This window comes from Echinops telfairi, unplaced genomic scaffold, assembly GCF_000313985.2.
Source record: "Echinops telfairi isolate 266 unplaced genomic scaffold, ASM31398v2 ScPeMD7_7412;HRSCAF=8450, whole genome shotgun sequence".
NCBI lineage: Eukaryota > Metazoa > Chordata > Mammalia > Afrosoricida > Tenrecidae > Echinops > Echinops telfairi.
In genome coordinates this window covers 13,871,606-13,890,937 of record NW_022111312.1, presented here as the reverse complement: position 1 = coordinate 13,890,937, position 19,332 = coordinate 13,871,606, and the positions used below count along the sequence as shown (strand labels likewise).

Genomic DNA, 19,332 nt, shown 5'->3' with positions numbered 1-19,332 from the left:
AAAAGTGTGTAAGAATTACATGCAGGTGGTTTTTTGTTTTTGAACTAAATATCGCGGTGTGTGTTGGACGCATCATTGTCTAGAGGGAGTGCTTGACTGTGCCTTGGCCACTTCCCAAATCCCTGCTGGGGTGTCACCAGTTGCCTGGGTGGTGCAGCTTTGGAGGACGGAAGTGGCATCTTGTGCCTTCAATCCGTGTTCTTCGGGCTCCTTCAGGGAGAGTGCCCTGGGCTCCCACTGGTGGCAGTCTCCCTCCACCCCACCCACCACACCCCCAGTGGACACACCAGGCAGATGCCTGGCATGCCTTTCATGCTGACTTTTATTTTGGATGGGATGTTATGAGCAAACACATTTCTCACTCGGGTTCTAGGAATAGGATTTGGACACATGATTCCCTGGGACAAGGTGGAGCCCAGTGAGTTAGGGATGGGCAGAAGAAGGCCCTACAAATGTAAGCTCGGGGGGTCTGTGTCACAGTTCTCTAGTGCTGCCATTACTGCAAGGGAGTGGCTTTAACAAACACATGTATTCCCTCACAGCTCAGGGAGCTAGAAATCCAGGCTCACTGCCCCTGCTCTAGGGGAGGGCTCTCTCTCCCCACCGGCTCCTTTCAACTCTGTGAGCTTGTGTTCCTTGGGGATCTCCATGTGTGTTGGCATCGATTTTCCCCTGGGTCTAGGAGGTTCCCAGCACAGGGACCCTGTGTCCAAAGGGCTCACGTTACTCTCAGCTCTTCTTTCTTGGTGGCAGTAGGCACCTCTGATCTCCGCTCACTTGTTTAATCTCATAGATCTCAACACATTCTAGGCCTCTGGAAGAACAATTTCATCACAAGACAGGACAACTGACCACATAAGGCATCGGTGACACACTGGTCGATTTCTTGGCTTCTCTATGAGAGACGTGGGTTTGATTCCCCCCCAGTGCACCCATGAGAGCCATAGGTCACCAGGACTGCCTTGTTTTTCCGGTGTCTGTAACTCTTCCACCTTTGTTGGGTTATGACCTAACCACTTTGCTGTCACTCACTTTAGTGAGAAGTAATTGCACTTTTCTCTCTGACCATCCACAGGTTCGAACTCTTGCAGGTTTTGCTGTACTAGTGAATCCTGTGTCTGGCACCCTGGGTCAGACACCCTGGTCTGGCTCTCCAGTCTCTAGGGCGCTTCCTCCTGTTCAGGGGTTCTCTAGCTGTGGGAGGCTTACAGTGTGGCTGCATGGTCACCAGCACAAGTGCCGCTGCTCTGACCATTGTGTGTCCGGGCCTGAGTGTCTCTTTAGATCGAGGTCCAGGTGCTGCGTGGCTGGGTGACTGATATGATGGCTCAGAGCTCTTCCAGCTTTTAACTGTGTCTATGAGCCTAGTAAGAGCACTTTTCTTTTTTCTTTTTACACTTTTCATTTTTCAAAGCACTTGTCTACAAGTGCTAGTATGACCCCAGCAGCAGCCCGTGGAGCGAGGAGAACTGGTATTTCTAAAGTGTGGGCCAAACAACAGCTGATCCTTGGTGGCTCTCAGGCAGGCTGGACTAGCCTGTGTAAGCACTTTGCACAGATTAACTCCCGTGACACTCACGTGGTGGGGGCCAGTGGTGACTGAAGGCTAGAATTCTTGCTTTTCATACTGGAGACCAGGCGCTACGGGTTACATGTTGGGCTGTTAACCACAAGGTCAGCGGTTCAAACCCACCAGCTGCTGAGGCTGACGATTCCTGTAAAGATCGACGGCCTCAGGAACCCTCGTGAGCAGTTATGCCCTGTCCTAACTCACAGCAGTGCCTTTGGCTTTTGGCTTCTAATGTGGCATAGCTGGGCTCGGTACCCGGCAGTGTGCCTCAAGCGCTGCCACCGCCTGCCTCTCTGTCAGTGGAAGCTTCCACGTTACTGTCGTGCTGAGGTTTCAGCGGAGCTTCCAGATGAAGGAGGACCTGGTAATCTGCTTCAGAAGTCCTGGGGCTCACACTCTCTGCACCTGGTTATGGGGACGGCTGAGGACCGGGCGGGCAGCATTTCATCCCCTCATGTGTGAGGTCACCAGGAGTCAGGGACGGATTTGACAGCAGCTGACATGGACAGCGAGCCACACGCACACACATACGAGAGCCTGGAGAACCTGTACTCAACTCCCACTAACGCCAGCTGTCTCCAAGTGATTCTGACTCATGGTGACTCTGTGGGTCAGAGTAGAGCTGGGCTCCAAAGGGTTTCAGGGGCTGGTGGGCTGGAGCCATCACCAGGCCTTTCTTCTGAGGCTCCTATGAGAGCACTCGGCCTTCTGACCTTTTGGCTGGCATCCGAGCGTGTTCAATGTTTACACCGCCCAGAGGCTCCTCACACCTGCTCCTTGGGAGTCATTTTTAAAATGAGAGGTGAAAAACAAGTGTTGACGAGGACCTGGAGAAGGGAGAGCTCTCTCACCTGCTGGTGCAAAAGGGAAGTGGACCAAAGGCTTGGCAGTCCCTCAGAAGAAGAGACATAGAATTACTGGTCACCCCAGCAGCTCCACTGCTGAGCAGGGGCCCCAGAGGAGGGGAAAGCCTAAGTCCACACAGAAGCACGCACATGAATGTCCACCCCGGCCATTCTTATACAGACCGCCCCCAGGCGTCCATCCACAGATCTCCGCACCCAAGGGAAGGGCGATCTGCACGTGCTGCCCTGTGAAGGGAAGCCAGGCCCGCAGACCAGCCATACGAGGACGCCAGTCCACAGAGAGGGCAGGAAGATCAGTGGTTGCCAAGGGCTGTGTGGGGCGGGCATGCTGTTTTAGGGAAGGGCAAACATTCTGGAAGGAGACAGTGGGGAGTGCTGCACAGCTCTGCGAGCACACAGCAACAGCCGTGACAGCCAGAATCTGTGTGGGCAGGAAACCCACCCGAGATGGAAGGCCCAGGGACGTTCCACAAAGGCGGGAGACAAAAAGGCGGCAACCCACACTCTGTCCAAGGTGGGACCCTCACAAGCCTCGGGGGCGGGGGGACCAGACCTTCCGTGATTACTGGCTGCACTGAAACTCAGTGAGCTGGGCTTTATGGTGTGTGCACTTTTTGAGCAAGAACACACTGCAAGACTCCTTTGACATGAAGGTCACAACTAGCCCAAACTAATCGATGATGACGACAGTGGTGGTCAGAACTAGGGTGACCTTGGGGGTGGCGTGGAGCCCTCGTGGCATAGGGGGTTATGCATTGGTCGGATCCATCCGTTCCTCTTGGGGAAAAAGATGAAACTGTCTGCTCTCATACAAATTTACAGTCTCGGAAACTGACAAGGGCAGTTCTACTCTGTCCTGCAGGGTCCCTATGGGTCAGAATCAACTCTGGCAGTATTATTAGTTTTGGGTGTTTTGGTTTGTTTTTTTTCCCCCTGTCTGTGAGGCATCAAGGGTCATACCTCGACAGCAGTGTGTTTTGATATTTGTTGTATCTTTATTTGGGGGGTATTAGGAGCCCTGGTGACCTACTGGGTTAAGTGTTGGATGGCTCAGCAAAAGGTCAGCAGTTCGAACCCACCAGCATGAAGCAAAGACGAGGCCGTCTATTCCCGTGCAGATGACAGCCTAGGAACTGGGAGAGCCTGCAGTCTGGGCCAGTTTGCTGGACCCTGGGCCTAGGCCTGCCACTAACCTCTGTCCTCAGTTTCTCAGAATCTGTCCTCAGATTCGGGGGCCCCCGGGGCTGTGGGGATGGGGAATTGGTGTGTATAATTCATGCCGGCGAACTGTACATTAAAAATGCTTAGAGTTGTCCAGCTTTAATGCTGTTTCATATTGGTTACCACAATGAGAAACAGACTGACTCAGGCACTTAGGCACAGTCTCAGGGTGGCGTTCGTTCACAGAGTGTGCTTAGCTGCTGCCTGACCTCAGGGTTGCTGGTTTGAGCCCAGCCAGGAGACTGCAGCAGGAAGTTCTGGCCATCTCTCTGCTCTCATAAAGTTGCTCCAAATCCTACATCCCTGTTCTCCTCTGACCCATGGGCAGCCAGGAGATGGTACTGGGTTTTAACGATGCTACGTGCTAGCAAGGCAATCAGCAGGCATTGGGATCGGGAGGACCTGGCCAGGTGGTGGACGTTGAGGTCACTTTATATTGGGTGATCGGAGCAGGGCAGACCTCTGTGTGTGTTGGGGGGGGCAGCATCTGAGCCGAGGCTGGAAGAATGAGGGGTACTCTGGGGAGATTCGAAGGTGGAGCTCCACACAGACATGGGGTTGAGCGTGGAAGGATCCAAGACCAGGGAGCAGACTGTGGTGAGTGGAGATAGGAAGGTTGATGACATTGGGGAGGAGGCAGCCTCCAGACGGAGGAGCTGTCGGAGGGCATGAGTGGGGCCGGAGCTGGGTTCACCTGCTGGCCCCGGCCGCCCTGCCCCAGGCATGTCGGAGCGTGAGCGGCAGGTGATGAAGAAGCTGAAGGAGGTGGTGGACAAGCAGCGCGATGAGATCCGAGCCAAAGACCGGGAGCTCGGCCTGAAGAGCGAGGACGTGGAAGCAGTAAGTGTACCCCAGCTCCATGCCTCGGGCCCCTCTTCTCCCCTTCGGCCCATTCTCTGGCTTCTGTGGGGTGGGAACCTACCTGCAGGTTGGTAGCATCAGCCCTGAACCAGCAGGTGTAGGGATGACCCTGGAGGAAGAGCTGGAAGCCCTGTACTGTCCAGCAACCTTCTCACACACACACCCTGGGAGGGGGCAACTGTCCTCCTAACCTCTCCTCTGTGTCCTGGGGCAGCGTTGTCCAGTGTCACTGGGCTCCTGGGGACCTGGCCAGTGGCTCCAAGCTCCTTCAGATACCACCGGGAACTGCTGCGTGATGACAGCAGGGCACCTTTTCTCAAAGCATGTGACTTCTGTCTCTTGGCAAGTTGTCATAACCTACTCATTCTGACAAGACACTTCACCTTTCATCTGTTTAGACAGTGATCATCCTAAATACAGAGCTTGCCCATCTTTACTGCCACCAGAGCTATTATAAGACTGTGAACACATTTTAAGTTATGATGGCCACAGAAGGGGTGGCACGCCTTTTGACGTTTTGCCCTTGTCCAGTGCACAGCCTGAGCTACTGTCCATGGCAGCCCTTCCCAGCATCCTCCCCCTTTTTCCACAGCTGCAGCAACAGCAGACCCGGCTGATGAAGATCAACCATGATCTTCGGCACCGAGTCACCGTGGTGGAGGCCCAGGGGAAGGCCCTGATTGAACAGAAAGTGGAGCTGGAGGCAGACCTGCAGACCAAGGAGCAGGAGATGGGCTGCCTGCGGACAGAGCTTGGGAAGCTTCGGGAGAGGCTTCACGGCGGTGCAGAGCTGTGCCAGAATGGGGAGGAGGAACCCGAGGTAAGCAGAGGCCGGCTAGGGTGGGAGGCAGCCTTTCCCCATCACACTTGAGGAAATGAAATGGTAGGCCCAGAGAGGACAAACTACTGGCCTGAGGACACACAGCCAAGTAGAGGCAGAGCTGGGCCTAGAAACCAGAACTCCCAGCATTCTAGCCTAGGGTACTCCGCTCAGGGGTGGCCAGCCTGTGCCTGCTGCTTATCCATTCATTCACTTATTCATGCAAATCATTGCTGCCTTGGGGGCATGCCTTAGGGGTAAATATAGACTTGGCTCCTGTCTCAGGGAGCTTACACTCAGAGAAGAACAGTTGTCAGCTACTCGGACCCAGCACCTGGCCCTCAGGTATGTCCCTGAGATCAGTGAAAGCAGCTGTCTACCCAGAACCCTGTGCACTCAGAGTTCATCACAGCCTCATCCCGGTGTGTCAACACGGCGGAGCAGTACCCAAAAAACAAACCAGTCACTGCCATCGAGCCAGTTCTGCCTCACGGCAAGCCTGGAGGACAGAATAGAACTGCCTTTCGGCGTTTCCAGCATCCTCACACTTTACGGGAGTAGAAAGCATCATCTTTCTCCCACAAAGCGGCTGGTGGTTTCGAACTGCTGATATGGCAGTTAGTGGCCGATGTGTCACCTGCTATGCCACCAGGGCAGGTGACAGAATCTTACTCAGTAGAGAGGAAGGCAGCTCTGACCCACGCTGGAACGTGCATGGGCCTTCATTTCAGCACACCGTCGAGCAGAAGACAGACTCAAAGGACCCCACACTGTGTGGGTCCACTTAATGCCATGCCTAGGAGGGCAGGTCCACGGAGACAGAAAGCAGTTTCCTGGTTGCCTGGGGCCAGGAGGAGTGAGGGGAGTGGCTGTCTTCCTGGGGAGGTGGAAATGCCCTGGCAGAGCCTGTGGTAACTGCTGCAGGGCATTGTACATGTACACTCCGAAGGGTGACTTGTGGAGTAGGTGGCTGTGGTCACTTCCAGGGGTGTCAAAGTGAGTACCCACCTGGGGGATTGAAAACAACAGAAGTTAAAATAAAAAAAAAGAAAGAGAGAAAACAACAGAAGTTGACTGGCTGCCGGTCCTAGAGGTCAGAGGTCCAAGGTCAGGGTATTGATGGCTCAAGGGGGAAGGTCCTGGGCTCGCCGAGCTCTGGTAGCCTCAGCACTCTGGCTTATGGTTGTGTCCCTCCAGGCTCTGCCTCAGTCTTCCCTCTGTGTCTACGTTACCCTCTTTTTTTGGATGAAGATGCCTGTCATTGGGTTGCGGTGGTGATTAGCTGTCGATGAGTTAGCTCTGGCTCCTGGGACCCTTTGTACAACAGAATGAGACACCAGCCAGTCCCGTCCTGTGCCAAGCCTCAACATACTGGGTTCAACCAACCCTCTGCAGTATTATGACCTCATGTTCACTGCGCAAATGCCACCTGCAAAGACCTGATTTCCAAACAAGACCACAGGGATCGGTGCTAATGGTTAGGACTTCAGCTTATCTTTTGGAGGTACACAGTCCAACCCCTATCAGTGAATTGTGTCTCAATAAAAAAAAGAGCGATGTAGGTAAGGACAGGCCATGGTGCCGTGGTTCCCATGACTAAAGATGGCGCTGACCCTTGTGCCCAGCTGCCTGCACTCAAATCCAGGTCTTGCTACTCAAAAAGCGTTTTAGCCTCTCCTGCCTCAGTGTCCTCCTCTGTAAAATGGGACTAAGGACAGTATCTAACTGCAGAACGGTGTCACTTCAGGCCTCCCAGCAACCCATACGACACCCTGTGAGAAACTGACAGATCAGTGGTGGTATTTCTACTCCTAGTAGAGCCACTCCGGTTTCAGCAGAGCTAGGAAAGAAGAAAACAGACTAGGGAGAAGAACCTGGGAGTAGACACTGGATCACATCGGCCCTATACATGGCAGCAGAACATTGTCTAATTCTCTGCCAGACGATGGCACCCCCTCCAGTTGGAAGGCACTCAGAATAGGACCGGGGAAGGACTGTCTCCTGCTTCAAAGAGGAGTCAACCTTAAAGACGTGGATGGAGCGAAACTTAACCTTCATTTGCCAGTGAGGCACAATGCAAAATGAGAAGAACCAGCAACCGTCCATTAATTAATAATCGGAACACAGGATGCCTCAGGTATGACTTTAGGAAAACTGGAAGTTGTCAGAAGTTGGAATGCATAAAAATCAACATCCTAGACAGTAGTGAGCTGGAATGAACTGGTCTTGGACATTTTGAATCAATCCTACGGTATACTGTGCTGGAAACGACAAACAGAAGAGGGATGGCATTGTACTCATTTTCGCAAAGAACGTGTCGAGATAGACCCTAAAGTACAGGCAGCGCTGAGAAGGGTAGGATAATATCCACACACAAACAAAGGACTCACTGGCCATTCAAATGCTGGTACCACTAATACCCACGATGAAGGTGGTAGAGATTTTTGCTAATATTCTGCAGTCTGCAGTTGACCCTGTTTTTTCAAGGTAATTAAGATGCATTGGTATTTCGTGCTGATTAGAATGCAAAAATGGAAACACAGAAGAAAAACCTGTAGTTGGAAACTGGTCATGATGAAAAGGAACCTGGGATCTCACCTGAGAATCTCGCAAGACCAGCTCTCTTCACGGGAAGTGCCTGTTTTCCACAGATGTCAGCAAGCACTGTGTGTGTAGCCTTGCTGGATGGAATAGCCAGAACATCAAATGGACTCTCTGTGGAAAGAAACAATGGAGTATAAAAAAAAAGAAAAGAAACAATGGAGAAGCTCAATCTTAATCAGAACAAGACCATCCATTACTCATATGCAAGTTCAAGGTGAAGCTGAAGAAAAATAAAATAAAAGTACAACTTGAAAATTGCACCTGAATTCGGAAATCATCTCAAGAATGGATTTTGATGCATTGAACACTCGTAACGGAAGACCAGTTTTTGGATGGCATTAGGCACACCATACATGAGGAAAGCAGAAGGTCTGTGAAAAGATGAGAGAGAGAGAGTGAACCCAAGTGGATGTCAGCAGAGACTCTGAAACTTGTTCTTGAGTGTAGAACTGAAAAGAAAATTTCAAAGGGCAGCTTAAGAAGACAAAGTATTATAATGAAATATACGAAGACCCAGAGTTTAAAGACGCAGGGAAAAACAAGCTCAGCATTTATCAAGCTGAACATTTATCAAGCTGAAAGAACTGATGGGTGGGGAGGAGCATGCTTCAAACTGCTGTACTGAAGGATTCCATCTGTGACATACTGAATAAAACAGGAAGCATCCAAAGAGTCTGGCAGGAAGGCACAGATTCACAGTACCCCAAAAAATTAGTTAATGGTAAACTCTTTCAAGAGGTAGCATACGATGAAGAACCAGTGGTATTGAAGGAAGACGGACGTCCAAGCTGCACTGAAGGCATTAGTGAAAAATAAGTGCTACCATAATTAGCCTGAGCGGTCAGGAGAGCTTCCCCTAGGACAGAGGTTCTCAAGCTGGGGGTCGCGACCCCTTTGGTGGTCAAATGACCCTTTCACAGGGTCACCCAATTCATCACAGTAGCAAAATTACAGTTATGAAATAGCAATGAAAATAACTTTATGGTTGGGGGGTCACCACCACATGAGGAACTGTGTGAAAGGGTCGTGGCGTGAGGAAGGTTGAGAGCCACTGCCCGAGGAGGTGATCTGTGAGTTGAGGTTGAAGAACCGATCATTGTGTCCAGGGGTGCTGTTATTCCTCTTGTTCATCCCCAAATTCAGTGTCCATCCCTCACGGTGCCCTCTCAAGCTTCTTGGACTGAGGTGGGAAGATGGTATTATTACTGTGAAGAAACTGGCCCATTTGGAACTTCAAGCAACACCAGAGTAGGGTAGGCAGCTGCCACTTTCCCCACCAGAGGACCCAGGGCCACACATTAAACAGCAGTGTGATAGGATCCAGTCACAGGTTCATTGTTATTATTGTGGTAAAGTATCTGCAATAAAAAGTGCCGTGTGAGCCACTCTTAAAGTGTGCAGTTTTGTGGCATGGGTCACATTCACAGTGTTACACAGCCGTCACCGCTGCTGGTATCCTACGCTTCTTTACCATCGCCCGAGAAACTCCGTCCCTGCTAGTGCTTGCTTGTATTCCTCCCTCGCCAGCCCTCGGAAGCTCAGATACTTTCTGGCTCTGAGCATTGCCTGTTTTAGGCAATTTCACAGGAGTGGGTCCTATACCCCCCGGGTGTCCTTCTGTTCTGGCTCCTTTCCGTCCGAGTGATGCCTTTGTAGGGTTTTAGTGGAGAGTGATAGGATCCGCTCTGGTTTGCATTGTGGTAGCAGAGCTGGTGGCAGCAGTGGTAAGAAGAGGCGTGGGCTGGACCAACGCCGTGGTCCTGGGATGGTGGGGGGGAGTAGGTGGTTTGAGAGGTGCAGGTGGGCTCATGGCCCTGGGATGCATGGGAGCAGGCAGATGTCAAAGAGAGATGCTTGATCAAGCTGCAGGCCACCCCTGTCCTCACACTGTCCTCCCAGGCCCTCAGACCCCGTGAGAGCTCTCTCCTGGCTCCCCGTCCAGGCGGGGCTGGTCCAACCTGGGAACCTGGGATGTCAGTCTAGCCACGAGGCTGCCAGCCCCGCTCCAAATCTCTTTAGCAACATGATGGAGGAGGACATTTCACACCTCCTTGGCCTGACTGCCTTTCGGTTTTAGCATCCCTTTCTGGAAGGAGGAGGAGGGTGGGAAGGGGAGAGGGCGTAGTAAAGTCAGGCTGCACTTCAGACTAACTTGCTTGGCTTCATCTGTTTCAAAGCCTGGCAGTGTCTGCTGGGGTGGCCTTTATCCATCCCTCAGAGCCATGTGGAGTGCAGGATGCTCTGAAACCAAACAAGGGAGCCCACTATCAGGGGGCTAACCCCCATCTCACTGCTGTGTGACCTGGGGTCAGTCCATCTTGCTGGTGATCGGTTTCCTTTTCTGTCACATGAGAGTGTGACCTTTCTTGGTTCTTACATCAAGTATTTCTTGGGGCTGGGACATGGGATCCTAGGAGGGCAGAGGGTACTGCTGTAGCTTTCAAGATTCTGGGACATGTCTTGTAGGATGGGCAGTGTCCACCTTGGTTCCAGACGGACTAGCAGTGGCCAGGCTGGAGAGCAGCTAGGGCATGATTAGGGGCTGGAGTCAGTCCTGTGGTGGGAGTGGTGGGAAAGATGGGAGCCATAGAGGGACCGAGAGTGAAAAGAAATCACCTCTCACAAGTGCTCTTGGCCTCTGACTTTCCCTTTGACCTGTAGTCCTCTCTGAGCCACATCCCTGTCATTCAGTGTCATCTGCATGTGGCAAGCCTCTGTGTGTGTGTGTGTGTGTGTGTTGGTACTGTGCACATACATGTGCAAGCTTGTGAGGTACCTGCTTGAATCCCTCATGAGGGATACCCAGGAGTGGGGCATCTACACCAAACTTTTGTTTTTAGTTATTTTTTTCTTTTTCTGCCTTACATATTTTTCCATAACAAACTTAAGATATGTCACCAAATCCACAACTTCAGCACCTCATTCACATACCATAGAACTTACCCCCTTCAAGCGTACCATTGACAAGTTGTATAGCTTTCACCACAATCGTAGGACAGGAGTATCACCCAAAAGGAAGCCCTGCTCCCTGAGCCGTCACCCCGTCAGCTCCCTCTTCTTCTTGCTCCCCCACAGCTCCCCGACAAGCACTACTCCATTCTCGGTCTCTTGAGATTTCCCTGTTGGACATTTCCTGTAAGTAGGATCATACACCACGTGGCCTTTTACAGCTGGCTTCTCCCGCAGCAGGGACCCTGTGGCAGAGTGGTTAAGGTGGTTGGCTGCCAACTGTAAGCCCATTGGTTTGAACCCACCAGCTGCTCCTCAGGAGAAAGATGAGCGGTCTGCTCCTGTGAAGATTACAGCCTTGAAACCTCTGTGCGGCAGGTCCATTATCTCCTACGGGGTGGTTGCTCTGAGTTAGAACTGATGGCAGTGGGTGTGGTTTTGGCTGATATTATGCTAAAGGACCCCCTAGGGCACTGCGGTTAAAGTGCTCTACTGCTAGACCAAAGGTGGGCAGTTCAAATCCACCAGCTACCCTAGGATTTCCAGCCTTGGAAGCCCTGCAGGACGGATCTACTCTGTCCTGAGGGCCATGCCGAGGAAAGGTTTTCTTCCACCATGCATGCCGTTTTCCAGATTAATCCAGCTGCTCATATTTGAGTGGAAGGTTTTCCTGCCTCTCACAATTAGATTTAAATCTGTAAGAAAAGCTTCTTGTCTGAAGGGCTTTAAAGAAAATTAATAAGAAACTAATATTAATAATTGCCCATGGGGTCTCTCTGTGAAAAGCATTCTGGTTTTGTGCTTGGCCTCAGAGAGAGAGAAAGGCCTCCTTGTGCTCCCCTGAGGATGAAGAGCCTGGGAACCCCATCCAGTGTGCACCAGAATCAACCGATGGCCAGGCACTTCCTGCACGGGGGAGTGGGGGGGTGGGAAACCCCATCCAGTGTACCAGAATCAACCGATGGCCAGGCACTTCCTGCACAGGGGAGTGGGGGGGTGGGAAACCCCATCCAGCGTACCAGAATCAACCGATGGCCAGGCACTTCCTGCACAGGGGAGTGGGGGGGTGGGAAACCCCATCCAGTGTACCAGAATCAACCGATGGCCAGGCACTTCCTGCGCGGTGGGAGTGGGAAACCCCATCCAGTGTGTTCCAGAATCAACCGATGGCCCGGCACTTCCTGCGCGGTGGGGGTGGGGTGGGGGGGAACCACTGGAGCCCAGTTGTGTTCTGGCACCGCTGGGGGCACTGTGAGTGGGAATTAGCTCTGTGACAGCTGCTTTTCTAAGTGGTTGTTCCCCTTGACTGGTTCAGGGTCTGCATAAAGGGATATTCAGGAACTAGGTGGGGGGTGGGGGGGCGTACAGGAAGTGGCCCTGTGTCCCCAGATGCCCAGAGGCTGCAGGGAGCATGACGGAGGGCCCCTGAGAAAGAGTGCTGCCCCTGCCAAGGCCTCTGGGCAAGCCCCACTCCTTGTCACTGACCCCTAGACTTCCCTGTAAACAGCTGGCTCCAGGTATCTCTCTCTGGCTGGGCTCAGTGTGCCTCCAGGGACCTGTGAGCAGTGTTGGGAGGGGTAGCTGAGATGACCTGAGGCATCCTCTGTCCCTGGTGGAGTAAGCCTAGTCGGCCAGCCGCCGATGGGCCTGATTGGCATCTTGGGAAGAGCCATTGCAGCTGCCAGTCTGGGCTGCCTCTGGGCTGTTCCCTGCCTGTGGCCTGGGGCCCCAGCTTCCCAGCAGCAGCAGCCCCACAAGTTGGGTTTTGCAGACTTGCATGGAAATGCCCCAAGCTTTCCAGGCCGTCCGTGAATCGGTGCCCTGGATACTGCCGAAGTTAACATGGTCGGCTGCTAACTGAAAGGTTGGAGGTTCAAGTCTACCCAGAGGTGCCTCAGAGGAGACCCGCTGCTCCTGAAGCCGGGGAGTGTCCAGGAGGGGAAGGGCCTTAGAGATATACTTGGGCAGCTGAAGGCCTGGTGGGGAAGAGAGAGTCAGAGAGGACTTGTCTAGCAGCCTGTGGCTTGGACGGTGCCTGTAGAGTGACAGAGGTGAGGACTTGCCCAGGACCTGGTCAGCAGGGCTGGGGGGAATGAGTGACCCTGAGGTTTGAGCTCACGGACACCTGGGGGAAAGAACATGGAAAAGGGAGCACTGCTACTGGCTCTGGCCCACTGTTGCCATGTGGGAATGTGGACCCAGTGTGACCAAGTCCTGTCAATTCCCTGCCCCCCCAAAACAAAGCAAAAACAAAAAATGAAAACCCCAGACTTTGGTGTGAAATCTGATTTAAAACATCCAGCAGTGGGTTCTGAAAAGAGTTAGAATACAGAGAGAGTCACACAAATTGTGAGGGGCCCCAGTCTGCAACCTCTGGTGATGGCTGCCCCGGGTACATGGCAAACTCCTATGTGCTCATCAAAACCCCTGGCACAGAAGCTGCATCCACAGGAACATCATCTCTGATCTTTAGACTTACTGTCTATAGCCTGTTACTGTATTACATTGTAAGTTCCTATTTGTGTGTATCCCCCCTCCCTCTTGTCCCCACCGTCCGGGTCTCATTCTTGGATAGTCTTAAAGCTGAGAGTGCCCACAAAGTCAGTACTCAGTCTCTGATAAGCAGACATGGATGGCAGTGATGGCCGTGGTTAATGGGCGGGGTGCAGCACTGTCATTTTTGAGTGCCTGCTTGATACCAGGCACTTGCTAGGGGTGGCAAAGGGTGGAAAGTGCTAACGGAGAAGGATGTGACAATCAGGAGTCCAAGCAGCAGCCCAGGGCAGGGGGTGGGAGGGAGATGGACATTAAAGATGTGCCCCCTCAGGACCTGACCCACCCAGGAGGTGGCCTCAGCAATTTCTTGGCAATGGACTCCTCTAGCATCTTTTCCCCTGCCCCCACACCCACTCACTGCAGTGAGGCCCCTGGTGGCCTCAGCCTTAATGCTGGGCATAGTCAGCCAGCTTCCCCTCTCGCAGCTCTGGGTGACTCTCCTGCCACCTGACCTGCCCTAATGTGTAGTGTCGCCTTTCAAGTGTTCTTTTCTGGAACACCCTGTTCCAGGCTCTCAGGACATGTGGCATTGCTTGTCTGCTGGAATTCTTCAGCCACCTGGCCTCGGGCCCTCTGGCTGGAGCCTTTTCTCCTGGGCCTTTTTCTGAGGGGCAAGGGACTCTATTTCATTCCCCCTTTTCCTTCTTCCAAGAAGCCCTAGTGTCGCTGTGGGTGAGGTGTTGGGCTGCTACCCATAGGTCCACAGTTCAGACCCATCAGCCGCTCTGAGGGAGAAAGATGAGGCTGTCTGCTCCCATGAAGCAGCCTTGGGACCCCTTTATAGAGTCCATCTGAGCCACAGTAGACTTGATGGCGGTGGACTATTTGGGAAGGGAGGGCCCTTTGAAACATTCTTGGATGGGGTGTTGAGGGCCAGAGAGGACTTGTCCAAAGATCGTGGGGAGTGGGGTCTGGGCTGGACCCCTACCCTCTTGGATGGCACCTGCAGAGTGAAAGAGGTGAGGACTTGCCTAGTGCCTGGCCAGGCCTGGATTTCCTGGACAGTGGGGCAGGGAGGGGTGAGTGAACCTGAAGTTTGGACCGTGACCAAAGATGGGAAAATCGCCCTCACTGGCGAGGAACAGGGGACAGAGCTCTCATCTATTGCCAGTGGGGTGGCACGGGGCACGCTGGCGGCTCAAACAGCGACTCAAAAAGCACGGCCATTATTCACGAGGTTACCCAAATGTGGACCACTATCCCACCCCCAACCCTCCCCAGTGTTCATCCACAGATGCATGGATAAGCAAAATGCATCTTTCCACACAGATATCGTTAGCCACACAGCACGGGGAGGGGAGACAGTCAACATGTGACCCCTCGAGGAGTGACTGGTCCCATTTACGTGAAATGCCCAGAAGAGGGGTGTCCTCAGGCAGCGAGGAAGATGGGGAGTGACTGCCAATGGGTACAGGATTTCCTTTGGGGGCAATGAGAATGTTCTGGAACTAGACAGTAGTGTGGGGGAAGAGGGACACACCACTGAATTGTTCGTTTTAACAGGCAACAGTCCATTTTATGTCACGTGTATGTTGCCACAGTGAGAACAAAAACAGACTCCCTTTTGCTATGAAGAGGGTGGAGGGTGGGCTGGGGCTGGGGCAGGCCGGTGGCCTGGCATGCTGGAATCCAAAGCCTGACCAGTCTTTTGGTTGAGGTCTGCAGGCCATCTGCAGGGAACCAGACAGACCCTCTCAGAATTAGCAATGTCATTGCCCAACAGTTGGGCTCAGGAATTGTGTGCTAGGCAATTCTGACCCACACTGGGGTGGGGGCACCTTGGATTGGTTCCAGCTCCTTCCTTTGGGAGATGACCTGCCACCTCCCACCAGGCCAAACACATCACCACAGGCCGGAAACACCATGGGCCCTGGGAGGGCTCTGTGCCTTCCGGGCTGCCTCTAGCAATGAGCCTCATTCACTGTGTCCTGAGCACCTGCTGTGGGCTGGGCAGTGTCAGGTGCTGGGGACCCCAAGAAGTGTGGGATTCTAGCAACTTGGGGAAAGTTATTGATGCCTCCTGGTGCAAACTAGAGATGAGCGCCCAGGGAAGGGGGGTTGGCAGTGGATGAGGGTGGAGGGGCTAGGCGCCAGGTTCCCCTCTCCCTGGCTTTTCTGTGTGATCTGTGATAAAGTGGGCAGGCCGGTGCAGGGACCGTGGGCAGGCTGTGGAGCGGGTGGACAAGGAGCAGGTGGCTGCTGGCTTTCTTCTCCTGAGGGAGCCAAGCTGCACAGAACGTGAGCAGAGGCCACCCGCCTGCTGGCGCTTAAAATAGCACCCTGGGGAAGCTAATTCCAGGGAGTAGGGAGCATGGAAGACTGGGGCTCTGTTGGGACTCAGGGCGGGGGCGGGCGGGGGTGGTCAGGAATTGCTTGGCAGCGCTTCTCCCTCCTCCAGATGGAGCCGGGTGCAGAGGAGGCTGTCTCTGAAGCAGACAGGCTGGCCATGGAGCTGAAGGACCCAAGCCGCCCCCGGTTCACGCTGCAGGAGCTGCGGGACGTGCTGCACGAACGTAATGAGCTCAAGTCCAAGGTGTTCCTGCTGCAGGAGGAGCTGGCCTGCTACCAGAGGTGAGGGACCCTGGGGCCAGCCGGCGGCTTTCGGGGTTTGCACGGAGCTTCTGCCTTGTGAGGCTACACCTCTACCCTTTGTGGAGACCTTCTGGGCAGTGCAAACAGTACACAGGCCCGGCTGCTCACGGAAAGGCTGGAGGTTCAAGTCCACCCAGAGGCGCCTCAGAAGAAAGGCCTGGTGATGTACTTCCAGAAAACCAGCCTTGAGAACCCCCGGAGCACAGTTCTACTCAGACACCACGGGGTCGCTTGTGAGTCAGGAGTGACTCAGTGGCACCTGGTGTGCCTGGTTCTCTCTGGCCTAGAGCTCCCGGACATGGGTCTGAGCCTACAGGCCTTCCCGCCCCTTCTTTTCCCGGCGAACTCTTCAGCTTTGTAAAAGGAGTTCTTGACCCCTTGGAATCCCTGTGGGCCAATTCTGCTCTGTCCTGTAGGGTTGCTAGGAGACTTGTGCGCTATGGGTTTATTATACAGACTGTGTGTGGTGGCTCTTGTTTGCAGGCCTGTAATCTTTAGGAAGGAGACCTGGTGGCACTGAGGGCTGCTAGCCTATCAAAACCCACCAGGAAAAAGATGAGACCGTCTGCTACCAAGGATGTATAGACTCAGAGACACTCATGTGCGCACTCGCTCCGGTGCCAGTCCTTGAGTCAGGCTGAACCCAACGAGGGACCAGAAACCTCTGTCTTGTTGGCAGCTGTGGTGGCAGCACTTCAAATGGAGCTTAGCACATAGTGCAAATGGGATTTAAAAAGTCCATAGAAAGATGGAATTAGAAGAGAATGGCATTTTTCCATGGGTTTTTTGAAGCACTCCTCAGGCCCTATATTGCACAATGAGTTGAATGGGAAGCCAGAAGGAGGGGCAGGTGCTTGGATGGAACCTCTGTCCTAAGGGAGGAAATACAAGATCCACAAAGCCACCAGCCACTGTGCAGGAGGAAGAGGGACTTTCTACTCCCATAAAGGTTTAGTCTCAGACCCCCAGGAGCCGTTCGTTCTCTGTTCTCTAGGGTCTCGGCTCGATGACAGTGGGTGGATGTCTGCCTGCCACACGAGTTACAATGTACACCAGGTGTTCAAAGACAAGAGGCAGCTTTCGGTTTGGGGACTGGGTGGGAACCAGGAGGGCTTCATGGAGGAGGTGGCATATGAACCCAGTCTTCCTGTAAGGACAGGAAGGAACTGCAGCAGTCTGGAGACCAGGAAGCGTAGGACAAGGACAAAAAACAGTCGTCCCAGTTCTAAGTAAACATCACATAGAGATGCAGGCCTCCTTCTCTTAAATTAATCACCTTTGAGCAACTGGGCCAAAGGGACCACAGACACCTGTGTGCATAGCCCCCAGGTGGCCCCCCATGCTGATGTGGCTTTACCATTACTAAAGACCTAGCCTAGGACTGTCGCTGTCCTCCTGAGTCTTCTATTTCTAGGTCCCCTCCCAGGATGCACCCTTTCAGAACCCTTCTGGAATGTTCCAGGTCTTATGAAACGTTTCATTCTTTTTCTTATGCCTGTCTTCCCTCTGCAGTGAAGAGATGGAAGAGGAAAGTCGGATATCCCAACCTCCCCCTGTCACGCACCAGAGGATAGCCCCCCAGCCAGAGTCAGGGATCAAGCGGCTGTAAGTGAAGCGTCCTGCATCATGGGGCTCTGCACAAGGCTGGACTAGGGTCACGTGTCCTGTGACTTCTTCCTGGGCCAGGCTCGTCACGATGTCCTGCTAAGGCAGGCTGAAATGGGCCCACGCTGAGCTGGGCTCCTGCCCAGGGCCCTGAGGAGGGAGGAGGGTGGACCTGCTGGCTGATGTCAAGGAGCTTGATAGAGTCTGTGGCAGGTAGGCTGCATCTCCCTCCGGGAAGGAGCTGGGGTGGGGTTCTTGAAACTTGCGCTCTGTGTCACTTGGCCTACTCCTAGTGTGCGGCGCTATGGGATAAGCACTGGACTGCTAACCACAAAGCCGGTGGTTCAAACCCACCAGTCATTCCTCGGGAAAAGTAAATGAGGCTGTTTGCTTCCCAGAAGATCACAGTCTTGGAAGCCCTGTCCAGGGTCACTCTGGAGAGAAACTGTTTGCTAGCACTGGGCGTCTAGTGCACTCATGGGAGGGCCCTGCTTCTGGGGTGCACACAGGAAAGAAATGGCCCATCTCTGTCCTCAGTAGACTTTGGTAGTATTTTGTATCCACAGACTATTTTGAGAGCCTTTCTGTAAAAAGTCCCTACTGTGTGCCCGGTCACTCTGCATCGAATCGTTCGTTAAATCAGCACCATGACCCTGCCATTCCCGTTTTATAGTTCAGGCACAGAGAGACTCACATGCCTGGAGTCAGGTATCTAACAGGAAGCAGGCCCGGGGTCCTGCAGCCTGGCCCCAGAGCCTTTAGGTACCGAACTCCGCAGGACAGCCTCATGCTCACAGGATTATCCTGCTGCTTGAGGACCCCCCCAGAGGGTCTTTCCTGGGACTTCATGTTCTACCTGAAGGAAAAGGCCCGATTCTTTCTCTCTTCCCCTCAGAGGAAGTTTTGTGAGAGCAAGTGGTGCAGGTTGGCAAACCAGCCAGGAGTATAGAGCGGGGAGATAGGGGACCACCAGACTGCCTCAGCTCCTGAGAACCCCATGGTGTTTGCAAGCTCTTGGCTGGCCCCTACCCTGTGAGTTGACTGTTGTGAGTGGGAGGGGCACACACAATGTGGGCTTCCTGGTAACTCTCAAGACCTTGTCCTCACAACACTGGGCCTAGTTCTACCCTCCTGAGCAGCCGGGGGTGCCGGCCTCGCTTCCAGGTTGTTCCAGGAGGAACCGGGCCTGTCTTCACAGCTGTCTTCCCCTTAGCTTATCACCTGGCTGGGGAAGCAGCTGGAGTCAGGGAAAGAGACAGACGGACTGAGAGAGTGGGGAGAGACAGACTGGCAGGAGGAAGGGAGAGAGAGAAGAGAGTGATAGGGAGGAGCAGAGGGGAGGGAGGGGAGGGAGGGCAGGGAGAAGAGAGGGGAGGACAGAGGGAGAGACCAAGCTGGCAAGAGCTCCCTTGAGGGCACAGCTTCTTGGGCCTGAAAGAAAGAACCAACTGGCACAAAGGGCCCCTGACTACATGGGCAGGACATGACGTGGGTGCCTTTTGTCCATGCGGGAGCTGCCTCAAGGTGGAGCTGGAAGCCTAAGGGACACCCCCCCAGGGTGGGGGCAGGGTGGGCAGCTCTTCATTTCGTCCCTGCCTGTCTCCTCTCTCTTTCCTCCCCTGTGCCATCTGGTCGCTTCTGTTTTTGTGAGTCTCTGTCACACAGTCTGTTCAGTGCAACTCAGCCTC

General features: G+C 53.5%; 1 protein-coding gene across 6 annotated transcripts in view; it reads left to right on the top strand.

The window, feature by feature from the left end:
- The window catches only part of RILPL1 (Rab interacting lysosomal protein like 1), a 35,154-nt gene that overhangs the window by 11,397 nt on the left and 4,425 nt on the right, over positions 1 to 19,332 (top strand). For 3 of the 6 annotated variants that reach the window (XM_045296854.1, XM_045296856.1, XM_045296857.1), the window contains exons 3-6: positions 4,379 to 4,497; positions 5,111 to 5,338; positions 15,828 to 16,018; positions 17,552 to 17,644. In XM_045296854.1, coding sequence (XP_045152789.1) covers positions 4,379 to 4,497; positions 5,111 to 5,338; positions 15,828 to 16,018; positions 17,552 to 17,644 — 631 coding nt within the window. The remainder of the gene's footprint in view (positions 1 to 4,378; positions 4,498 to 5,110; positions 5,339 to 15,827; positions 16,019 to 17,551; positions 17,645 to 19,332) is intronic. The other 3 variants (XM_045296855.1, XM_004709613.3, XM_045296858.1) reach the window with 1 other exon arrangement.